Here is a 19,172-nt window from a genome sequence, read left to right on the forward strand (position 1 = left end):
AGCACTTGGCAATTGGACGTTGTATTGACTGCATATCATTGGTTTAACGAGCTTCATGGTGGGGCTAGCTGTCGGTGCATGTCATTTAGATTGTTATGATTGGAGAATTGAGTTCCTAAAGACAGTGGCAGGCGGTGTCAGGCTCGCGTAGCTTTAGCACAGGGTTGGCTGATTTTACCACAGAGTACCCTTAGGGACGAAGGGAAATCGTCACTTCGCGTAGCCCGAAAAAAAAAATCATTTAGATTCCACGCGACTGAAGGAACGGATAGATGGGATCCACCAGCTAGACCTATCGAATTTCACAGTCATGGGTCTTTACTTCAGGGGCTTTTCCTCAACTAGAGATCAGCAGAGAGGTGGTAGTTGAGAGAGTAATGAAGCCAAAACCTTCTGCCAAACCTCGAATCAAGCCTCTGCTTCTTCAATAAAGCAACAGATTCATCTGTCTCACCGCACTTTGTGAGCCTTCGTCGCACCCGCTCGCTCGCCCGCTTCCTCATTACGCCCACCATCCTCGTGCACACATTTGCGACCGTTGCGCTTTGCGACGACACCACATTCAACAGATGCCGTTGCTCATGGACGGGCTGGCTTATGCCGGAGCTATCTGGTCGCTTATTGTTTTTTGCGTACAGGCCATTGGTTTATATCAACTGTAAGACAGCATCGGGGGCGTATTTCGCCCTAACGTTACATGCAATCCCACCACGGCCTTTAGAGCCGCTCCTTCTAACAATCTGCACCCCTCCACCAGCTTCCGCTCATATTCGCGCCCTCCGCCGCCACCAGTATCGCCTTCACTCACATCTGAGGATGTACCGCACGTAACCGTGATCCGCCCAGTCAAAGGTCTTGAGCCGCGGCTGTACGAATGCCTGATCTCGACCCTCCAGCAATCGTACCCAAGAGACAAGCTGAGCGTGCACCTCTGCATTTCGTCCAAAGAAGACCCAGCCTACCCTGTCCTAAAGAAAGTCGTGGTCGAATACAGCGCCACACATGACGTCCGTCTCTTTGTCGAAACCGAGGATCCGTTGCTCTACGGCACCACTGGCGACACACGTAACCTTGGCCCCAACCCCAAGATCCGCAACATCAGTCATGCCTACCGTGAAGCCAAAGGCGACATAATATGGATCATTGACTGCAATATATGGGTGTCTAAAGGCACGGCTGGCCGGATGGTTGACAAGCTATGTGGCTTCCCTGCCGGCTCCAGGCCCTACAAATTCGTTCACCAGCTCCCACTGTCTGTGGACGTCACTCCGCCTCAAGACTCCGGAGTCCTGCGGACCGGCGGCGGCCGCCTTGATGAGATGTTCATGGCAACTACACACGGCAAATTCTACAGCGCCATCAACACCGTCGGCGTCGCACCCTGCATCTGCGGAAAGAGCAACATGTTTCGCAAATCTCATCTCGACCGCCTCACTGACCCTGCACACAATCCTATACTACCTAAAGAAACGGCGACTCGCCCACGCGGGATAGACTACTTCTCGGCATACATCTGCGAGGACCATCTGATTGGAGATTTACTGTGGCGTTCGCAGGTGCCAGGCCACGGCAACCACGGTCTAGTATTTGGCGATCTGGCCTTGCAGCCCATGATGAACAACTCGGTCGGGTCGTATATTGCCCGCCGGGTAAGGTGGCTTCGCGTGCGCAAGTGGACGGTTCTGCTGGCAACCTTGGTCGAGCCTGGCGTCGAGTCTATGGTTTGCTGCATGGCGTTCGCCCACGCTCTAACCACCACGCCGTGGTGTCCCAACCCCGCCGACTGGCCCATCCCGCATACCTGGACTGCCCTGTGGTCCATCTGGCTGGCTGCAATCGCCGTCTGGGCGACGCTGGACTATGTGGTGTACCATTTTCTCCACTCCTGTCGCAGCATCGAGAAGGATGCAGACTCGCCAGATTTTGCCCAAGGCAACGAGCTCATGAAGCGGCCTTTTGGCGCCTGGATTCTCGCGTGGATTGGACGTGAAATTTTGGCACTGCCTATTTGGACCAGGGCTGTGTTATTGGGCACGACGGTCACATGGAGAGGCACCAAATTCAAGGTAAGACCAGACCAAAGCGTGGTCGATATTCCAAATGCAGGGGCCAAATCGAATGGAATTGGGTCGACGAACAGAAAGGTCCGTTGAATTGAGGTAATTCTCTTTTGAGGGGGTGGGGGTAAGTTTCCAGACGTGAAAGGCGTGCTAGATAACTATCAGGGTTAGCTTAAACAACCTATAAACTCCGATACACTTGTTAAATACACACTATAATACTGAATATTTGTACATGACCACGATGTTGGTAGCGGCGGGGATCTCAACAAAGCAATAGACCTGGACATGTTATGTTGGCTGGTCTGTCGTTAGGGCTATCACACCGCATCCAGGAACTTGGTTGTAGCATCGACCTGCGCTAAACATCCGTGACTTCAGTAGGAGCTCGCTGTCGCTCCTGTGGGATCAGAGCACAAGGCCGCGATCTTGACGGCCTGGGAGCCAATCCTCGCCACTTCATCTTTCAGAAGCATTGCTGTGTGTGTGGGGTGGGAGGAGGTCTGCAGGGACGATAGCTCGGCCTGCGAACTACGCATACCTTATGACGTTAGCTTGATGCCCCGCCCGTCTCCACGAAATAATACGTTGGTGTACATTGCTTCATCTTATGGGATCGGTATATTACCCTCTATCCCCGACTGACTGGGATAATGATGGTTTTCTTTCTCTTTTTTGGACCCGCACAACCTCGTTCAACCGCTGCAGTATGGACTCGTTCGTCTATCGTAACACCCCCTCGCCCAAGGTCATCTTCGGACGCGGCACCCTCTCGAGCCTTGCAAATGAGATACGCAACCTATCAGCTCCTAGCGGCTGTAAAAAGCCTCTGCTCGTGTCATCACCTGGCCGTGTTTCTCTAGCCCGGCAAATCCGAAAGAGGTTAGGGGAGGATGGGATTTCCGAGGTCGAGCTGCTCAGTACTGCCGCCGTGCATAATCCTAGCTCCGTCATAAATGATGCTCTGCCACTGACAGCCGATCGGGACTGTATCGTATCGCTGGGTGGCGGCAGTGCCGTGGGACTAGGGAAAGCGCTCGCTGTGAGGACGGAACTGCCCCATGTAGTTGTTCCGACGACCTACTCGGGCTCTGAAATGACGCCGATCCTTGGGGAGAAGGGCGCTGATGGAAAGAAAGTTTCGGTGACCGACCCCAAAATCCTGCCAACAGTCGTTATTTACGACGTGGATTTAACATTGGATCTGCCCCTCGATGTATCGTTCCCAAGCGGCATCAATGCCCTTGCCCACTCAAGTGAGTTCCATACCTCAACCAGTGCTGCTGGCTATCCTTTGGGTCGTCTGATCGGAACACTAAACTACGTCATCAGTCGAGGCTTTGTATGCCCAGCACAGCAACCCAGTAACGTCGGTCCTTGCCTTGGAATCTATCAGGTGTCTCGGGGCTGCTCTTGGTAGCCTGGATGGGAACTCGAGCTCGGTCGAGGTTCGGACAGCCCTCTTGCGCGGTGCTTTCCTCGCAGGATACGCCGTGGCCTCCACCGGGATAGCTCTGCAGCACAAGCTGGCCCATGCCGTGGCTGGGACGGCAGGGCTTCCCCATGCCGAGACACACGCAGTACTGCTGCCTCATACTCTGGCCTATAACTTGCCCTCTATACCCAAGCAAACCATAGCTAGCTTGATAGAGGCCATCTCGCAGACGAAGCTTGCTGGGTCTGCCACTGGTCTGGGAGGGCCTGTCGTTCTGATCAACGACATAATCAGTCGAACAGGCATTCCAAGATCCCTCAAGGACCTAGGAATGGCGGAAACCGACATCGAAAGAGTCACTGATGTTGCCATGGAAAAGCCGTATTGGAACCCCCGTTCGGTGAAAAGGGAAGATATCCGGGCGCTTATAACCCGTGCTTGGAATGGAGAAACGGCCAGAACTGACCTGTAAGGAATTAAACGTGCTGCTAAGGGGCTAGCCCCTAAGGGCTGGAGCCGGTGGCTGTAGGGGTCTTGCGCTGGTAACGTACTCTGGTAATAGTTTCAGGGCTCATCCCTAAAGCCCAGAGCTCCATAATTGAACGTTCCTATGGTAGTCTCAGGGCTCATCCCTGAAGCCCGTAGCTATATGTACCACCCATTTGAATAATTCGAAACAAATGCGGAACTTTAGAAAATATTTATTATTTTCTAATATTTGTAATGTGTAAAACGCCGCGCGTATATTTGTTCTAGTAAATTACCGCGCCCCCGTTGAAAAACGTATTATTTTCTAATTAAACGGTAAAAGATAACACTTTTATATATTAATATTATTTTAAAGTTTATATAATTTTTTAATATTTTATATATTATTAGAAATGGAGTTACCGCCGACGAAAAATTGGCCCTAATTTAGTTTTAATCTAATATATTTATTATTTAGCGCTGTTATTTTGGTAATTATTTCCGTAATATGTAATAAAACGGATTTAATAAAAAAACTAAAATTTTCCCCAGTTTGTTTTTTTATAAATAAATATAATGGTAAAAATATTTTCTGGATAATAATAACCCGGACGTTTTTATTTTATCGAACAAATTTACAAACTATATTAATTCGGGGAGAAATATTATTTAAAATAACGTTTGTTTATATATTATTATTTGTTAATAAGAAGGGTTTATTACAAGGGATTTAGGGGGTAAACCCTAAATGCGGCGGGGTTATTAACAGGTGCTAAAAAGGCTAAATGCATTAAAATAGAACGTTATACGCAAATGGACGCTAATATATTGGTGGAAAAATTTTGTTTTATTTTTTTATATATTTTCTGATATTAAAATGGGGGTCGGTATGTTAAAAAAGTTTCCGGTACTGCATATGGATTTCCCAAAAATAAATTTGTATGGGTTTATTAAAACAGTTTTATTTGCTAATGAACCATTTTTAAATTCGCACGTAAAAATAAATTTTTGAACCCGGTACAGAGTAATTAATTTGCAGGTACAAAATGGGTATTAAACCCGGTAAAGGGTAATTAATTCTATTTGTTAATTTTAAAATTGCAATTCCTGTAATTAATAAATTAACGGAATTCCAACTACCCCATTTCGAAATTATATATTATAAATTATATATTGTTACGACCAGGGTTAACACCGATACAATTGGGCAAAAACGGAAAAAATGTCGGGAACCCAAATTAAAACCCCCGAAAACCACGGACAAAAATAAAAAAAACACGAGGTTACGTAATAATAAAATAAAAAACCCTAACCCGATTACCAAAAGGAAATAATTATATAGGTAAAACGATTACTACCCCGAATAATTATTACTGTGGAATAATTATTTACGGGAAATAATTACTGGTTTATATAAAATACGTTTATTATTATATAAATAAATTCGATTTTAGGATTGTTTAACAGCAATTAAATTTTAATTAATATTAATATTTATTTAAAAACGATTATAATTTTACCCCAATTATTAAAAGCCCCCAATTACCAATTAAACGTTTAATTGTTTTAATCCATTATATTTTATTATAGAAACAAATTATCCGATATTTTAATTGTAATATTTTAATTATTCCTATTTAATATTTTGTTTTAAAATATACCGAATAATATTACCGATAATATATTTTTCCAAATTTTTAAAAATAATACCCCCAATATTTTTATTGCGACCAATAAAAGGGCCTAAAAAACCCCTATTCGGACCAAAAACTATAATAATAATAAAAACGAGAAAAACCAATTTCGCAGGCAAATTATTTAAATTAACCAGGAATTTTACAAATAAATATTCCGCGCAATTTAATTTTAAAACAAATTCCAGGTTTTTCAAACCAATATTAACGTTATTTTAATTTTTTTTAATGGGCGCGAAAAATTTAAATTTAATTTTCCAATTACGTTCGATAATATATTTAAATAATTTAAAAGGTATTTTATATAAATACGCATTTACCAAATATTTTATTTGGAAATTTTCCGCAATAAAACGGAAAAAATGGTATACGCGGCCATTTTTTTCCGAGGACAAATTTTGTTTTAATTCGAATTTTTGTTGCAAAAATAATTAAACGTACCCCCCGAAAAACAACGTTAAAAATTACCGACATTTTTTTAATTTTCGCAAAATATAAACGCATTTTTTATTTATTATTCCAGGAATTTAATAAAAAACGATAAACCGAACGGGATTTAACCAACCTGCGATAAACCAAATTAATTTTTATTTATATAACCGAATTTAAAAAATTAATAATAAAATTGCATATAATTAAAAAAATTAAAATTTTCCAATTTTATTAAAAATAAAAAATTGAAATAAAAAATAAAATGTCCAATTTCGACGGACCCGAAAATTTTTTCGAATACGTCGAATTTATTATTAAATTCGACAATCGGATTTACGAACGTCGATAGGAAAATGTTACGATCAAGGTATCGGGGTAACCTGTTCTTAGGGTAAAGTACAGTGGGTTGAAGCAACTGAGCGTCTGACTGGGTAACTGGGGTTCTCAATGACTGGGGGTGAAGTTATGATCGTTCTCAAGTAAGTCTTGAGGTTAACTAGAGTTTGATTGCTGCTAAGCAATCCTAGAATCGAATCTATCTACATGGTAATGAGCGTGCCTTATATAGACTATGTTCCAAGTGTGATCACTCTTGTGTAAGTGATCATGATCACTCTGGGGTGATCACGGCTGTGCTGATCACTTCCTTGGCAATGATCGTGGTCACTCCTGTTCTGGTGATCGGGTTAGGGTTTCTTATCTTATTACCACGTGACCTCGTGCTCTCCTTCTCTGTCCTTGGTTCGTGCTTCTTGGTTAGTTCTGGCTTGGGTTCCCGACACCTCTCTCATTCTTGCCCAATCGTGTCGGTACCAATCCTGGTCGTAACAGAAAAATAAAACGGATAATAAATATTTATTACCGTAATTCGGTAAATTAATACGGGACGCAAATAGCAATATTTCCGACTAATATATTATAAAAATAACGGTGGATAATAGCAATTCCGTTATATAATACCCCAAATTTACAATATAATTTATAATATTTATAATAAATTTATAAATTTTAACGCTATATAATATAAAAAACCCCGTAAAAATCCCGAAAACGGTAAATATTTTAAATATAATAAAATAAAATATATTATTAAAAATTGTTTTAAAAACCAGAAAAATACCCCTAATTTTAAAAACAAAACCGAAAAATTACGAAAATTTTATATTACCAATTACCAGCAAATATAATTTAATTAATATAACGCGATAAATTGGACCGCTTATTATAACGATAACTATATAATATATAATAATTCCAAAATTAATATAGGTTGGTATTTATAAAAATCCCGAAATATTCGAATTTTAATAATAAAAACCAAATATTTTTAAAAATAAAATAACCAGCGAAATTGCACCGATAAAAAACCCAATTACCCGAATTTACAAATTTAAACGTTTTAGGAAAATTGGATAAAGAATTTTTAAAACAAACCCATTATATTAAAATAACCAATTAATTTTTAATATAGGAATTAAACGGGGATTTAAAAAAAAGAGTTTAGCGAAAACGAAATTATATTTTCGAACCAATATAATGCAATAAAGGAAAATAACCCCTATATATACGAAAAAAAATATATCGATTTATACCGAAACGACCGATTAATATAATTTCCCGGATTATTATTTTAGGCACAAATCCGACATTTTACGGGACCAATTAATGCAATTTTGGGAAATTACCCAATTTTGGATACCAAATACCCCCGATACGCAAAAATCTTTTGGGCAAAATGTTTTTAAAATAATTGTAAATTTTATTTAAATAGGAAAATAATTTACAATTTTTTTTTACAACGACTTAAAATAATAAATATTTACGAAATATATATTATAACCGATTTACCAAATTGGGAAATTTAAATAAAATTTAATATTAAATTAATCGCAATTTTTACGTTCAACGACAATTATTTTATAGCGTATTGCAATTAAAAATAATTGCTATAATATAAATATATCCGAAATATATGCAAAATGCATATATTAACCAAAATATAAACTTAATATAAATAAAAATTACGGTAACCAAAATTTGCACCAATAATTAAAATTTTATGGAATTTTAACGTACGAAATAACGAAATAATTACGAATATACGCAAAATACCCGTATTAGCGAAATATTCATTTAATTTGATTAAAACAAAAAATAACCATATATCTGTTAATAACAATGGTGCTAACAGGGGATATAGGGGTAAACCCTAGGTGCGGCGTGGTAAATAACCAGTGCTAAAAGCGCTGAATAATAGGTAGAAATGCACTATAATTTTGGTACTGATAAATAATTGGTTGGGGGAGATTTTGCTTTATTTCCCTTACATACTCTCCGACATCGAAGTGGGGGTCCGCACGCCAGAAAAGGTTCCGGTGCCGCGAATGAATTTCCGAAAAACTAATTTGTATGGGTTTTTGAAAAAACACCCTCATTTGCATACAAACCATCTCTGGGTTTGCATTTAAACGTTGACTTGGTGAAATTTTCAACCCGGTACAGGGTAGCTGACTCGCAGGTGCAGGGTGGGTATTAAACCCGGTACAGGGTAGCTAACCCCACTCGCTGACCTTTAAATTGCATTCCTGCATTAACAAAGTAACGGAATTCCACCATTCCCCACTCCACTTCGGCACTAAATAAAATTGGCTATATACAAATAAAAGTGGGCTTATTACATGCAAAATAATGCATATAATTAACACCCCCTCTCTTTTGCTACTTAATCCAAAAATAAAGTCGGAAAAGAAAAGTACGTAAAATAAAACCCCCAAAACAAAAAAAAACAAAAGAAATTCCCCCTTGTGTCCCAACCCAACTCGAACCCCCGGTGCGAACCCCCTGGATGAATAAGCTCTTTGTACCAAACCCCCGATTGACTGAACCCCAGATTGGACGAACCCCCGAATTGAAAAAGACCCCCAGAATTGTAACAACCCCCGGATTCGAACCCACGACCTACAGATTATAACCAACGGAACTTACTACTAAGCCAGGTAGCTAATCTGGCTGTTCGTTGTTGTGGATCCCAGAAAAGTTTAATATATAGGGTAGATTAAAAATCGCTAGGTCGCCCAAAACGCGAGCTAATTAAATTCGGATTCGACTTCGGGTATAAGGTCGGTATAAGTTGTTTAATAATCAACCTGAGCAGGGTAGGTTTGGGTAGATCGGTTGGTGTCGGGCTAACAAAAATCCAATAATTGCAAACAAAGGAGAAAAATGGTGGTAGTTAGCTAACGAACTAACTAGGTGCCCTACAATTCAATAGGTAAAAACTAAGTTTACAGGGGTTTTAACCCTATAAGCTCTAAAAAAACCTTGTGAATTGGAAGCGTTAGGGGCTTTGTAAGGCCGTCAGCGGGCATTTGTTTGGATTCCAGGTATTTTAGGGTCACTAATCCTTCTGTAACTAACTCCCTTACGTAGTGAAATTTTAATAACGTATGTTTAGTACGTTGGTGGTGCGTAGGGTTGTGTGCGTTAGCTATAGAGCCTGTATTATCTCCAAATATTGCAATAGGGCCTTTTACAGGTAGTCCAATCTCTGTAAATAGGCTTTTAAGCCACTGTGCTTCACGCAGGGCTTCCGCTAAGGCGTCGGTTTCGGCTTCTGGGGTGCTTAAAGCTATAGTACTAGCCTTTTTGCACTTCCACGTTATAGGGCCCCCAGATAGGGTATACAAATATCCGTAAGTGGATTTTGAATCTTCCCTAGCCCCGGCAAAATCGCTGTCACTAAAACCAAGTAATTTTAGGCCTTTAAAACCCCCAATCAAAGAGTTAGGTGGTAAATTAGCTTTAATTACCCTATTTCCGTAGCAGATTGCTAGGGATTTAGTACCTGCTAAGTAGCGAAGTAGGTTTTTAGCTGCCGTTAAGTGGATTGTAGTGGCTTTCGTTAAAAAACGAGATAACCATTGAACCGCAAAACCGATGTCCGGGCGCGTTAATAGCATTAAATACATTAGGGTGCCGATAATACGCTGTAACAATTTGATTTCTAGCGCATTTACGGGTTTGCCCCCACTATATTTTAGCACACCCGGCTGTAAGGGAACAGAAATAGGTTTGCAATCAGCTAATCCGAACGTTGCTAATGCTTCCTCTATATACTGACTTTGATGGAGCCAAAGCAGGCGGTTAGGCCTGTCCCTTATAATCTGAACGCCTAAAAAATAGGCTGCAGGGCCCCTGTCTTCCAATGCGTATATTTTGTTAAAACGGGCTTTTAAATCCTGAATATATTGCAATTTAGGACCTATTAGCAGGCAATCGTCAACAAAAGTAACAATGAAATGCTTGGATTTAGCATTATAAAAGACAGCTGGATCAGAGATTAGCGGCTTAAAACCTTCTGTAAAAAGTAGGCTTTTTAGCTTTGTTTGCCATTCTCTTGGGCCCTGTTTCAGACCGTATAGCGCCTTTTCCAACAGTATAACTTGCATTTCCTTTGGATTATAGCCCATTTGCACTAAAATTTTAGCGGTAGTAGGGCTGCAAGATCTAGCCCAATCGCTAAAACCCTCTGGAATTTGCAAATAAATATCTACGTCGGTAAGGTCACTATTTAAAAACGCACCGATAAAATCGATTTGTTCTATTTCCCAATTTTGTGCATTAGCTATAGCCAATAATATACGCCAGGTGGGCGGTATACTAGTGCTAGCAAAAGTCTCGATATAATCTAGGCCTTCGACCTGTAAAAACCCCCTAACAACAAGCCTGGCTTTATACTTTATAGGCTTATTATTTTCATCCTTTTTTAATTTAAACACCGGCCGGGTAGAGATTAGTCTACGGCCTGTATGCATTTTAATTTTAGGGATAAAACGGAAGGTTTTTGCAGTAACGATCTGGTCGAATTCAGACGCTAAAGCTGCTAACCATTTAGCACTTTCAGGGCTTTTTAGGGCCTGTTGGTAGCTATTTGGTTCGCCGTCTTTAGTGGGCTTTTTCTTTGTTTTCTTTTGGGTTTGATAACAAAGATAATGCACGTAATCGATATCCATAGGATCTGGGTTTTCGAACTGCGAATTTAACTCCATATTCTGTATTTTAGGTGCCGAAAACACCGGAACTTCCGTTATTTTAGGTGCTGAATTAGGCACCGCTACCGTTATAAGCTCTGGGGGGCGAACAGTAGACTGTACAGGCCAGGGAGGAACTGTAATTGCGGGAGGTAGGGGATTATTATCCACTGGATCCAAAGTTTTGGCGCTGTAGATTTCGTCTTCAGGTTCAGAATTAGAATCCCCCTCTAAATCTGGATTTTCCCCCTCTGAAATCTGTAGCGTTTCCCCTGGAATAGCCAAATTTTCAGCGGGTATACCCTCTAAAATTTTTACGGTAGAGGTTTTATATACGGCCCGTCTGGCGGGGGCGTAAACCAACGCTGTAGAATTGGATAAATGGGCTAAAAGCCTTACTGTTTCCGTTCGGGGAGCCAATTTGTTGGATTTTTGGCGTTTTTCCAGCGGTATAATAGCCTGGCATACGGTACCAATAACCCGATAATGGCCTAAATTAGGCCTGTGTGGTAATCCAGGTTGAAATTCGGAATAAAATTCCTCGTAGGGTGTTAACTCCCTGTTAGTTACCGCTGTACGGTTAACTAAATCAACCACGGCTGACAGTAAATAACACCATAAATATAGTGGTAGACCTGCCGCTAAAATGGTAGACCTTAGCCTATCCAAAATAACCCTAACGGACCGTTCCGTTAGCCCGTTTTGGCCATGGTTGTAGGGGTTGGAGGTGCTAAAATTAACACCTTTACTTGCAAACCAATCTTGAAGCTCTGTATTTACCTCGTGCCCCCCATCAAAATGAAATTTAGTGGGGTAGCGCCCGTACGTAGCTTTTAAAACCTTAAAAAAGCCTTTAATAGCCACTAAAACCGTAGGTCCGGCTTTATTCCGTAGTGAGATCGACCACCGAAAACGTGATTTTCGATCCACTAATAACAAAAATGCGGGTTTTTTATTGTGAGGGTTAGGTTTAAGGGTTACTGTATCACCCTCTATGGAATCGAGGATATTAGGGGGTGTAGGGAGTGCCCCTTTATTTGTACGCCTAACAGAGGTGGCTTTAATGCAAGTAATGCAGGTAATAGCCCTAATTTTGTCGAAATTAGGTAGACCGTCTGCGTTTTTAGCGGTCTTTTTAAGCAATAACAACCCTATATGCCCTAAGCGCCTGTGCCATAACAGGGCTTTTTGGGCCTGGATTTCGTCACAATCGCCTGTAATTCCGTCTCCTTCAGCTGTTACCCAACCATCGGTAGTTCGATTTAGGCTTAAAGGGAGGTAATTTACAGGGGCCTGCACTAATTCCGGTACTAAAGGAGGTTCTAACAACGGATTTCTTGTGTGGGAAACCCCCTCTTTTTCGGTATTAGCCCCTTTTGTATTAGGCTGCTTAAAAGGGTCATCTAGCGGCTTACCGGGCCTACGGGGCCCAATCTCACGTGGATTTTCAGGGGTTTTTGCACTAAATTTCTGCATTACAGGTAAATCTACGGTTATATCCTTATTTTGTTTGGGATTTAACACTTCCGTTACCGTATTTTCTCCCGGTTCCGAATCGGTGTAGATTTTATAGTCGTCTTGGTCTTCAGGGACTATATTATTTAGTTTTACCTCCAACGGGGCTGCGTAGCCCTTTGTAACCCCCTGTAAGGTTAGGCTAGAGGCGGTGCTATATTCACCAATTACACAGGCGTAATTCGAAACCGTAGATGTAGTATTTCGAATAAGGATATCGCACCCTTTTACCTCCAAACAGAACGAATTTTTGGCGGTATTTAGGCGTCCCCACGCCTTGCGATCCCGATCGTACAGGGTATTTTTTAATAATACGCCCCCTGTATTGTAGTGTATTAGCCCACTAACGATATTTATTCCAAACGAGGGGATATATAGCACGTTATTTAACGTAACCTCTCTAAATTCGTCAATTTTGGAGCCATACCGGACCTGTATTTTAACAGTTCCAGTGCCAATAGGCCTAACAGGGCCACCTCCGGTACCGATTTCGACTGTTGAGCCGGGGGTATAATCGGTAAAAAATTGCTTATTTGCAAAGATATGGTGCGTGCTACCTGTATCGTACAGGACCGGGTAGCCTAGCCGTCGGGGCTTAGGGTCCCTATTTACGCCGCTTCCAGGCTTCGTCTTAGCCTTAGAATTAGTTGCTAATACCTGTGGTTTTAGCGTTTTACCGGTATAATCGGGTTCCGAATCCGATTCCGAACATAATTCTATAACCCCGCTAATAGCGGAATTAACCTCCTGTTGCAGTGCCCGGTACGGTAAATTACCGCCCGAATCGCCTGCCTGTTCCAGGGCGTTATACGCTGCGCAAACGCTAACGTCACCTGGAATCGAGCCCGTAAATAACTCGAAATCCATTGAAATCATGGAAGTTCCAGCGTTCGATTCGCTGGAATTGGAGGATTTATTATCTTTTGCAATAGCCGAATCCGAATTAGGGGTTGATTTGCCCTTTTTTCGTGATTTGGAGGTGCCGTCCTGCCCATTATTTTCCTTTTTAGCGTCCTTTTTAGCGCCTTTTTTCCCTGATTTTCGACCTTCAGCCCTGTAATTAGTGGCTTTGGCAGTTGTAGAGCCTGAAATCGAATTTTCGGATATAAGGTCCGCCATAAGGTATTGCAAATTTAATCGATCCGAATTTTGGCCTATAGCCTGCAGGGCCCGTTGGGTACTGCGTTGGCGTTCGGTCCAGGTAGGGAACGTCCCCTCCAGGGCCCGTAGGTATTGATTTCGTACATCGATAGGGCTAATTTGCACGTTGGCATTCGCTAATCTAGCTACCAGGGAATTAAAACGGCTGTTAAATTCTGGTATTGACCCTCTAAATTTCGAAAAATTTAGGGCGTGAAATTCCCGATATAGCGAGTCTCTGCTAATCTCGGGTGCAACGGAATAGCTATCTTCCAGGGTCTTATAGGCCGTTACAGGGCTGGAATGCCATGCAATGGATTCTAAAGGTTCCTTGGTTAGGCTGTCTTTAATAAGCAATAATAGGACTGATTGCTCATGTTCCGGTAGGCTATAGCCAATTTCAGGGTTGGAAATAAATTCCGCAGCTTTTATAGCCCTGAATTGTACTATAAGTGCCTGTTTCCACAGGTCGTAATTGCTAGCCCCTACTAATTTGCAATTTTCGGGGAAGGAAAATACCCGTTTTGATAGTTCTTTACCTATCCCGTCACCTAGAATTAGGTTACCGGGTGGATTAGGTGGTGCGGTAGCGGTATTAGCGCTAAAAATCTGTGGGTTGGCCTCCAGATTACCGCTATTGGGGGTATTAATACCCGCAATACCACTAAAACTAGTGGGTTCACCATTTTTCAGCGTCAACAGAGATGTTAACTGTTGAATTGTGTGCTGAAGTTGATCCAATTGCGTAGTTAACGCTTTTAATTGCAGGTCTTGCGCCTGTAATTTAGCGGTTAGAACTTCATTCGGGCTGGATTCAGGGCCCCTATCCGGTGGAATTGGGCCTGGGAGGCCCGACATAGGGCTGTCTTCCATTGTAGGGTGGCCTGAATTATAGTTAAAAACTAACCTAGTCGCCTAAGGGTAAATACCCCAATCTAGGATTTTCTATAGCCGTTTGCCTTCTAACGGTTACAGGCCTATACTTGCCAAATATAGGGCTTATTGCTATTTTCAATGATCGAATCCACTGAAAATACAGGGTTGGAATCCCTAAATCCACAATTAATGGGTGCCCTGGTATTATTTGTACCGATCCAGGTGCACTAGCGATCGAAAGTTCAATTCGCTAGGTGGGTGCAGGGTAACCTGCAGGGTAATTTGCAGCGTTCGGTTAGTGGATCACTGGGCTATTAGCGGGCGAATACAGGGGTTTTGGCCCTGACTCGTTAGCGCAAACCCTAATTAACGCACTAAAAATTTGAACCAATCGCAATAGCGATGCACAACCCATAAAAACCACACCAAAAATTTTGGGATTTGCAATCGAGCGAGCGCTGCAGTGCCTGAAAATTGGGCCTGAGTCAAACGCTAATATAGCGACCCCTCACTGTAATTACAGGGGGGATAGGTGCTAACGTAGCACCTATAACCAACAATTTGCACAAAAACAGCAATATCTTCGTCAATATACGTGCTGCGGATATGCGACAATAACCAAATTAAAGCCTGAAAACAGGGCTTTCCAATAATGCAAAATGCGCTTTAGTGCACTAGCTAGAACCTTTCCGGGCTCATAACCTGTTAATAACAATGGTGCTAACAGGGGATATAGGGGTAAACCCTAGGTGCGGCGTGGTAAATAACCAGTGCTAAAAGCGCTGAATAATAGGTAGAAATGCACTATAATTTTGGTACTGATAAATAATTGGTTGGGGGAGATTTTGCTTTATTTCCCTTACATACTCTCCGACATCGAAGTGGGGGTCCGCACGCCAGAAAAGGTTCCGGTGCCGCGAATGAATTTCCGAAAAACTAATTTGTATGGGTTTTTGAAAAAACACCCTCATTTGCATACAAACCATCTCTGGGTTTGCATTTAAACGTTGACTTGGTGAAATTTTCAACCCGGTACAGGGTAGCTGACTCGCAGGTGCAGGGTGGGTATTAAACCCGGTACAGGGTAGCTAACCCCACTCGCTGACCTTTAAATTGCATTCCTGCATTAACAAAGTAACGGAATTCCACCATTCCCCACTCCACTTCGGCACTAAATAAAATTGGCTATATACAAATAAAAGTGGGCTTATTACATGCAAAATAATGCATATAATTAACAATATCCAAAAATAAAAAAAATAAAAACCCACGACGCGAATCCAGTAAATTAAAAAATTAGAACAATTAAACGGTATAGGATATCGAACGGCGATACGAAAAACGGAACAAAAAACCCTAAACTTTATATAAAATATAATAATAATATATAAATATATATTTTTCGATATACGATTCGATAATAAATTTATACAGATATTTTTCGATTATAAAATATAAAAATAATTATATTTTACCAAACATTGTAATAAAACGACGGATATTTTGGTAATAAAAAAAGATTATATTAATTGCAAACCGTAAAAAAAAAGGTAATTTTATACGGGAACGGTATTATCGAAATAAAAACCGTATATTTTTAAATGGAAAATTATAAACGAAAAAAACAAATTATTTTAAATATTACGGAAATAGGAAATAAAAACGTAATATTAAAAAATTTTTGGTTTAGAAAAAATAACCCCAAAATAAATTGGATAACCGGCCAAATCCAATGGGAAAAGCCGTTAATTTTTGAAAAAAAACCAAGAAAAATTTTTTACGTAACGAACGTAAAATATAGGAATAAAACTAGCAAAAAATTATAATATTATTAAAAAAAAAGCAAACCACGCCTGGAACTAATATTGGAAAAATCGCGATTATTTATGAACGAAAAACGATCGAATTTTATTATACGGATCGATAATATCCCGGCCGAATACCGGATATATAAACAATTATTTAGCCCAAAATTCGAAATAAAATTACCCAAATATAACCCGTTTAACCACGAAATATTATTAAAAAAAAGAATATAATCCAAATTTTATAAAATATACGGTGTAAACCCGATATAAATGGAAATATTGAATAAATATTTTGCAAAAGATTTCAAAAAAAATAATATTAAACCATTAATATTACCAGCAAAATACCCAATTTTTTTCGTACCCAAAAAAAACGGAAAATTACAATTATATGTAAATTATAAACAATTAAACGATATTATTATAAAAAATTGCTATCCATTTTTATTAATAGGAAAATTTCGAAATATATTTTATTAAATATAATGGTTTACAATATTAAATTTTGAAATAATATATAATTTAATTCGTATAAAAAAAGGCGAAAAATGGAAAATAACGTTTCGCACCCGACAAAAATATTACACATATTTAATAATGTTTTTCGGTTTTACCAACGTCCCAATAATTTTCCAAATTATAATTAACTTGTCACAGACCTGAAGGACAGCCACTGGGCTGTCGCTTAGTCATGACCCCTGTCACGTGAAGGCGCGAGGGCCGAGCGCCTCGCGCGCGTATATTTACGCGAAATCTCTGCAGTCTCCGATATGTAGCTCCTCGAGCTACGTCTTCGTCAACAACCACCTGCTACCCTGTACCTGGAAGACTAGATAGCCAATATACTCTGTCCTGTTACCTGATCGCCCGCACCTACCTGTCCGCCCTGCCTGCCCGTGACATAACTACGTTTTTAGGAAATATTTAAATATTTTCGTCGTTATTTATTTGGATAATATTTTTTTTCCAAAACGTTGGAAAAATATAAATAATACGTTTATACCGTTTTACAAAAATTATAAAATATTAAATTTTTAATTGAACCGGAAAAATATTTTTTTTATAATAAACAAATAAATTTTTTAAAATATATTATCGCACCTGGAAAAATTAAAATGGAAAAATCGAAAATCCAAACGGTGAAAAAATGGTCCCAATTATAAAACGTAACAAAAGTTCGAACATTTTTTGGATTTATTAATTTTTTTAAAAGATTTATTAAAAAATATGACGCGATTGTTACCCTATTAATTAATATAACCAAAAAAAATTTAAAATTCCAATAAACGTAATAAATATAACAAATTTTTAAACAATTACGAAACGCAATAACCAAAAAACCAATTTTTAAAATATTAAATCCAAAAAAACCTTTCGAAATCGAAACCGACGCATTTGATTACGTAATCGGAAAATAATTTAATTAACGAAACGAGGAAAGAAAATTGCATTTTTGCGTTTTTTTTTCGCAAAAATTATATGGATTAAAATTTAATTGTTAAATTTACAATAAAAAATTAATAATTATAACTCGAATATTTGAAAAATGGAAATTATAGTTATCCTGAATTAAATACGAAATGTTAATTTATACGGATTATAAAAATTTAATATATTTTATTATTAATAAAATATTAAATAAACGGCAAATTAAATGGTTAAAATTTTTAATAAAATTCCATTTTAAAATTATTTACCGGAAAAAAATAAAAAACGGTAGGGCCAATATTTTTAACCGAAAACCAAATTACGAAAGTATAATACCAAAAGAAATACGGGTTATTTTTATTATAAACGGAAACGGAAATTTTTTACCAATATACCGGAATTTAATAATAATAAATACGGTGATTACGCAAAAGAAAATACGGAAGATTTATGGAAATAAAACCTACGGATACCAAAAAATTTCCAAAATATAGAAACGGTTAAAATAATATTATAATTTCCAAAAAATACGATAAAAAATACGAAAAATTATTAAAAATTGCGAATTTTGTACCAAAAACGAATTCGCAAAATATAAATTTTACAGGTTATTATAATGTTTACCAAGCCCCAATAAAATATAATAAATTATTATAATAGATTTTATTGTTAAACTACCATTTTGAAAAAAACCATTTATACGAATTAAATATAATAATATATTAATTGTAATGGACAAATTTACCAAATACGTTTATTTTTTATTATATAAAAAATAATAACGCCGAAAAAATCGCCTATATAGTTTTACAAATAATTATTAATAACTACGGATTTCCAAAAAATATTATTACGGATAAAAACAAATTTTTATATTAAAATTTTGGAAAGTTTTAATAGATTAATTAGGAATAAATTATAAATTATCCACAATATTTTATTTATAAATAAACGGACAAATAAAACGAATTAACTAAACGTTGGAATGATATTTGAAATATTATATAAATTATAAATAAAATAATTGGGTACGGTTATTACCCATAATATAATTCGTTTATAATAATTTAAAAAACGAAAATATTAAAATAACCCCGTTTTACGCAAATTACGGATTTAATTTTACAATATACGGCGAACCCCGAACCACAATTACGGTACCGCGAACCGATAAATAAACGAGCAAATTATAATAATTATATAACAAATTCTAACAAAAATTAAAATTCGTACGAAAAAAAATAATAAAATACGCCAATTAATATCGGATAAAAAAACCATTTTTC

At 38.8% G+C, this 19,172-nt stretch overlaps 4 protein-coding genes across 4 annotated transcripts; 2 read left to right on the forward strand and 2 right to left on the reverse strand.

Annotated features, from left to right (window-relative positions):
• Positions 1-101: 101 nt before the first annotated feature.
• On the forward strand, positions 102-2,302 carry MGG_10668 (ceramide glucosyltransferase). The gene is made up of 2 exons (XM_003710058.1): positions 102-658; positions 758-2,302. The coding sequence occupies exons 1-2, from the start codon at positions 570-572 to the stop codon at positions 2,151-2,153; spliced, it is 1,485 nt and encodes a 494-aa protein (XP_003710106.1). The 5' UTR covers positions 102-569; the 3' UTR covers positions 2,154-2,302.
• A 376-nt stretch (positions 2,303-2,678) lies between these two features.
• On the forward strand, positions 2,679-4,138 carry MGG_16308 (uncharacterized protein). Its single transcript, XM_003710059.1, has 2 exons — positions 2,679-3,316; positions 3,393-4,138. Exons 1-2 carry the CDS (start codon positions 2,770-2,772, stop codon positions 3,965-3,967), a joined length of 1,122 nt encoding a protein of 373 aa, XP_003710107.1. The 5' UTR covers positions 2,679-2,769; the 3' UTR covers positions 3,968-4,138.
• A 4,160-nt stretch (positions 4,139-8,298) lies between these two features.
• MGG_16309 (uncharacterized protein) lies at positions 8,299-8,761 on the reverse strand (the record flags this gene model as incomplete). The annotated part of the gene is made up of 3 exons (XM_003710060.1): positions 8,299-8,357; positions 8,421-8,489; positions 8,647-8,761. Coding segments are annotated over 3 exons (243 nt in total), but the record flags the coding sequence as incomplete, so codon positions are not given.
• A 6,634-nt stretch (positions 8,762-15,395) lies between these two features.
• Positions 15,396-15,858, reverse strand: MGG_16310 (uncharacterized protein; the record flags this gene model as incomplete). The annotated part of the gene is made up of 3 exons (XM_003710061.1): positions 15,396-15,454; positions 15,518-15,586; positions 15,744-15,858. Coding segments are annotated over 3 exons (243 nt in total), but the record flags the coding sequence as incomplete, so codon positions are not given.
• Positions 15,859-19,172: the final 3,314 nt, after the last annotated feature.

The sequence above is a fragment of the Pyricularia oryzae genome, chromosome 1, assembly GCF_000002495.2.
Source record: "Pyricularia oryzae 70-15 chromosome 1, whole genome shotgun sequence".
Lineage (NCBI taxonomy): Eukaryota > Fungi > Ascomycota > Sordariomycetes > Magnaporthales > Pyriculariaceae > Pyricularia > Pyricularia oryzae.

Coding starts and splice junctions, on each gene's coding strand:
- MGG_10668 (XM_003710058.1), top strand. CDS start 570: ATGCCGTTGCTCATGGACGGGCTGGCTTATGCCGGAGCTATCTGGTCG. Junction 659..757: donor GCCATTGGTTTATATCAACT/GTAAGACAGCAT, acceptor CCCCTCCACCAG/CTTCCGCTCATATTCGCGCC.
- MGG_16308 (XM_003710059.1), top strand. CDS start 2,770: ATGGACTCGTTCGTCTATCGTAACACCCCCTCGCCCAAGGTCATCTTC. Junction 3,317..3,392: donor CAATGCCCTTGCCCACTCAA/GTGAGTTCCATA, acceptor CTACGTCATCAG/TCGAGGCTTTGTATGCCCAG.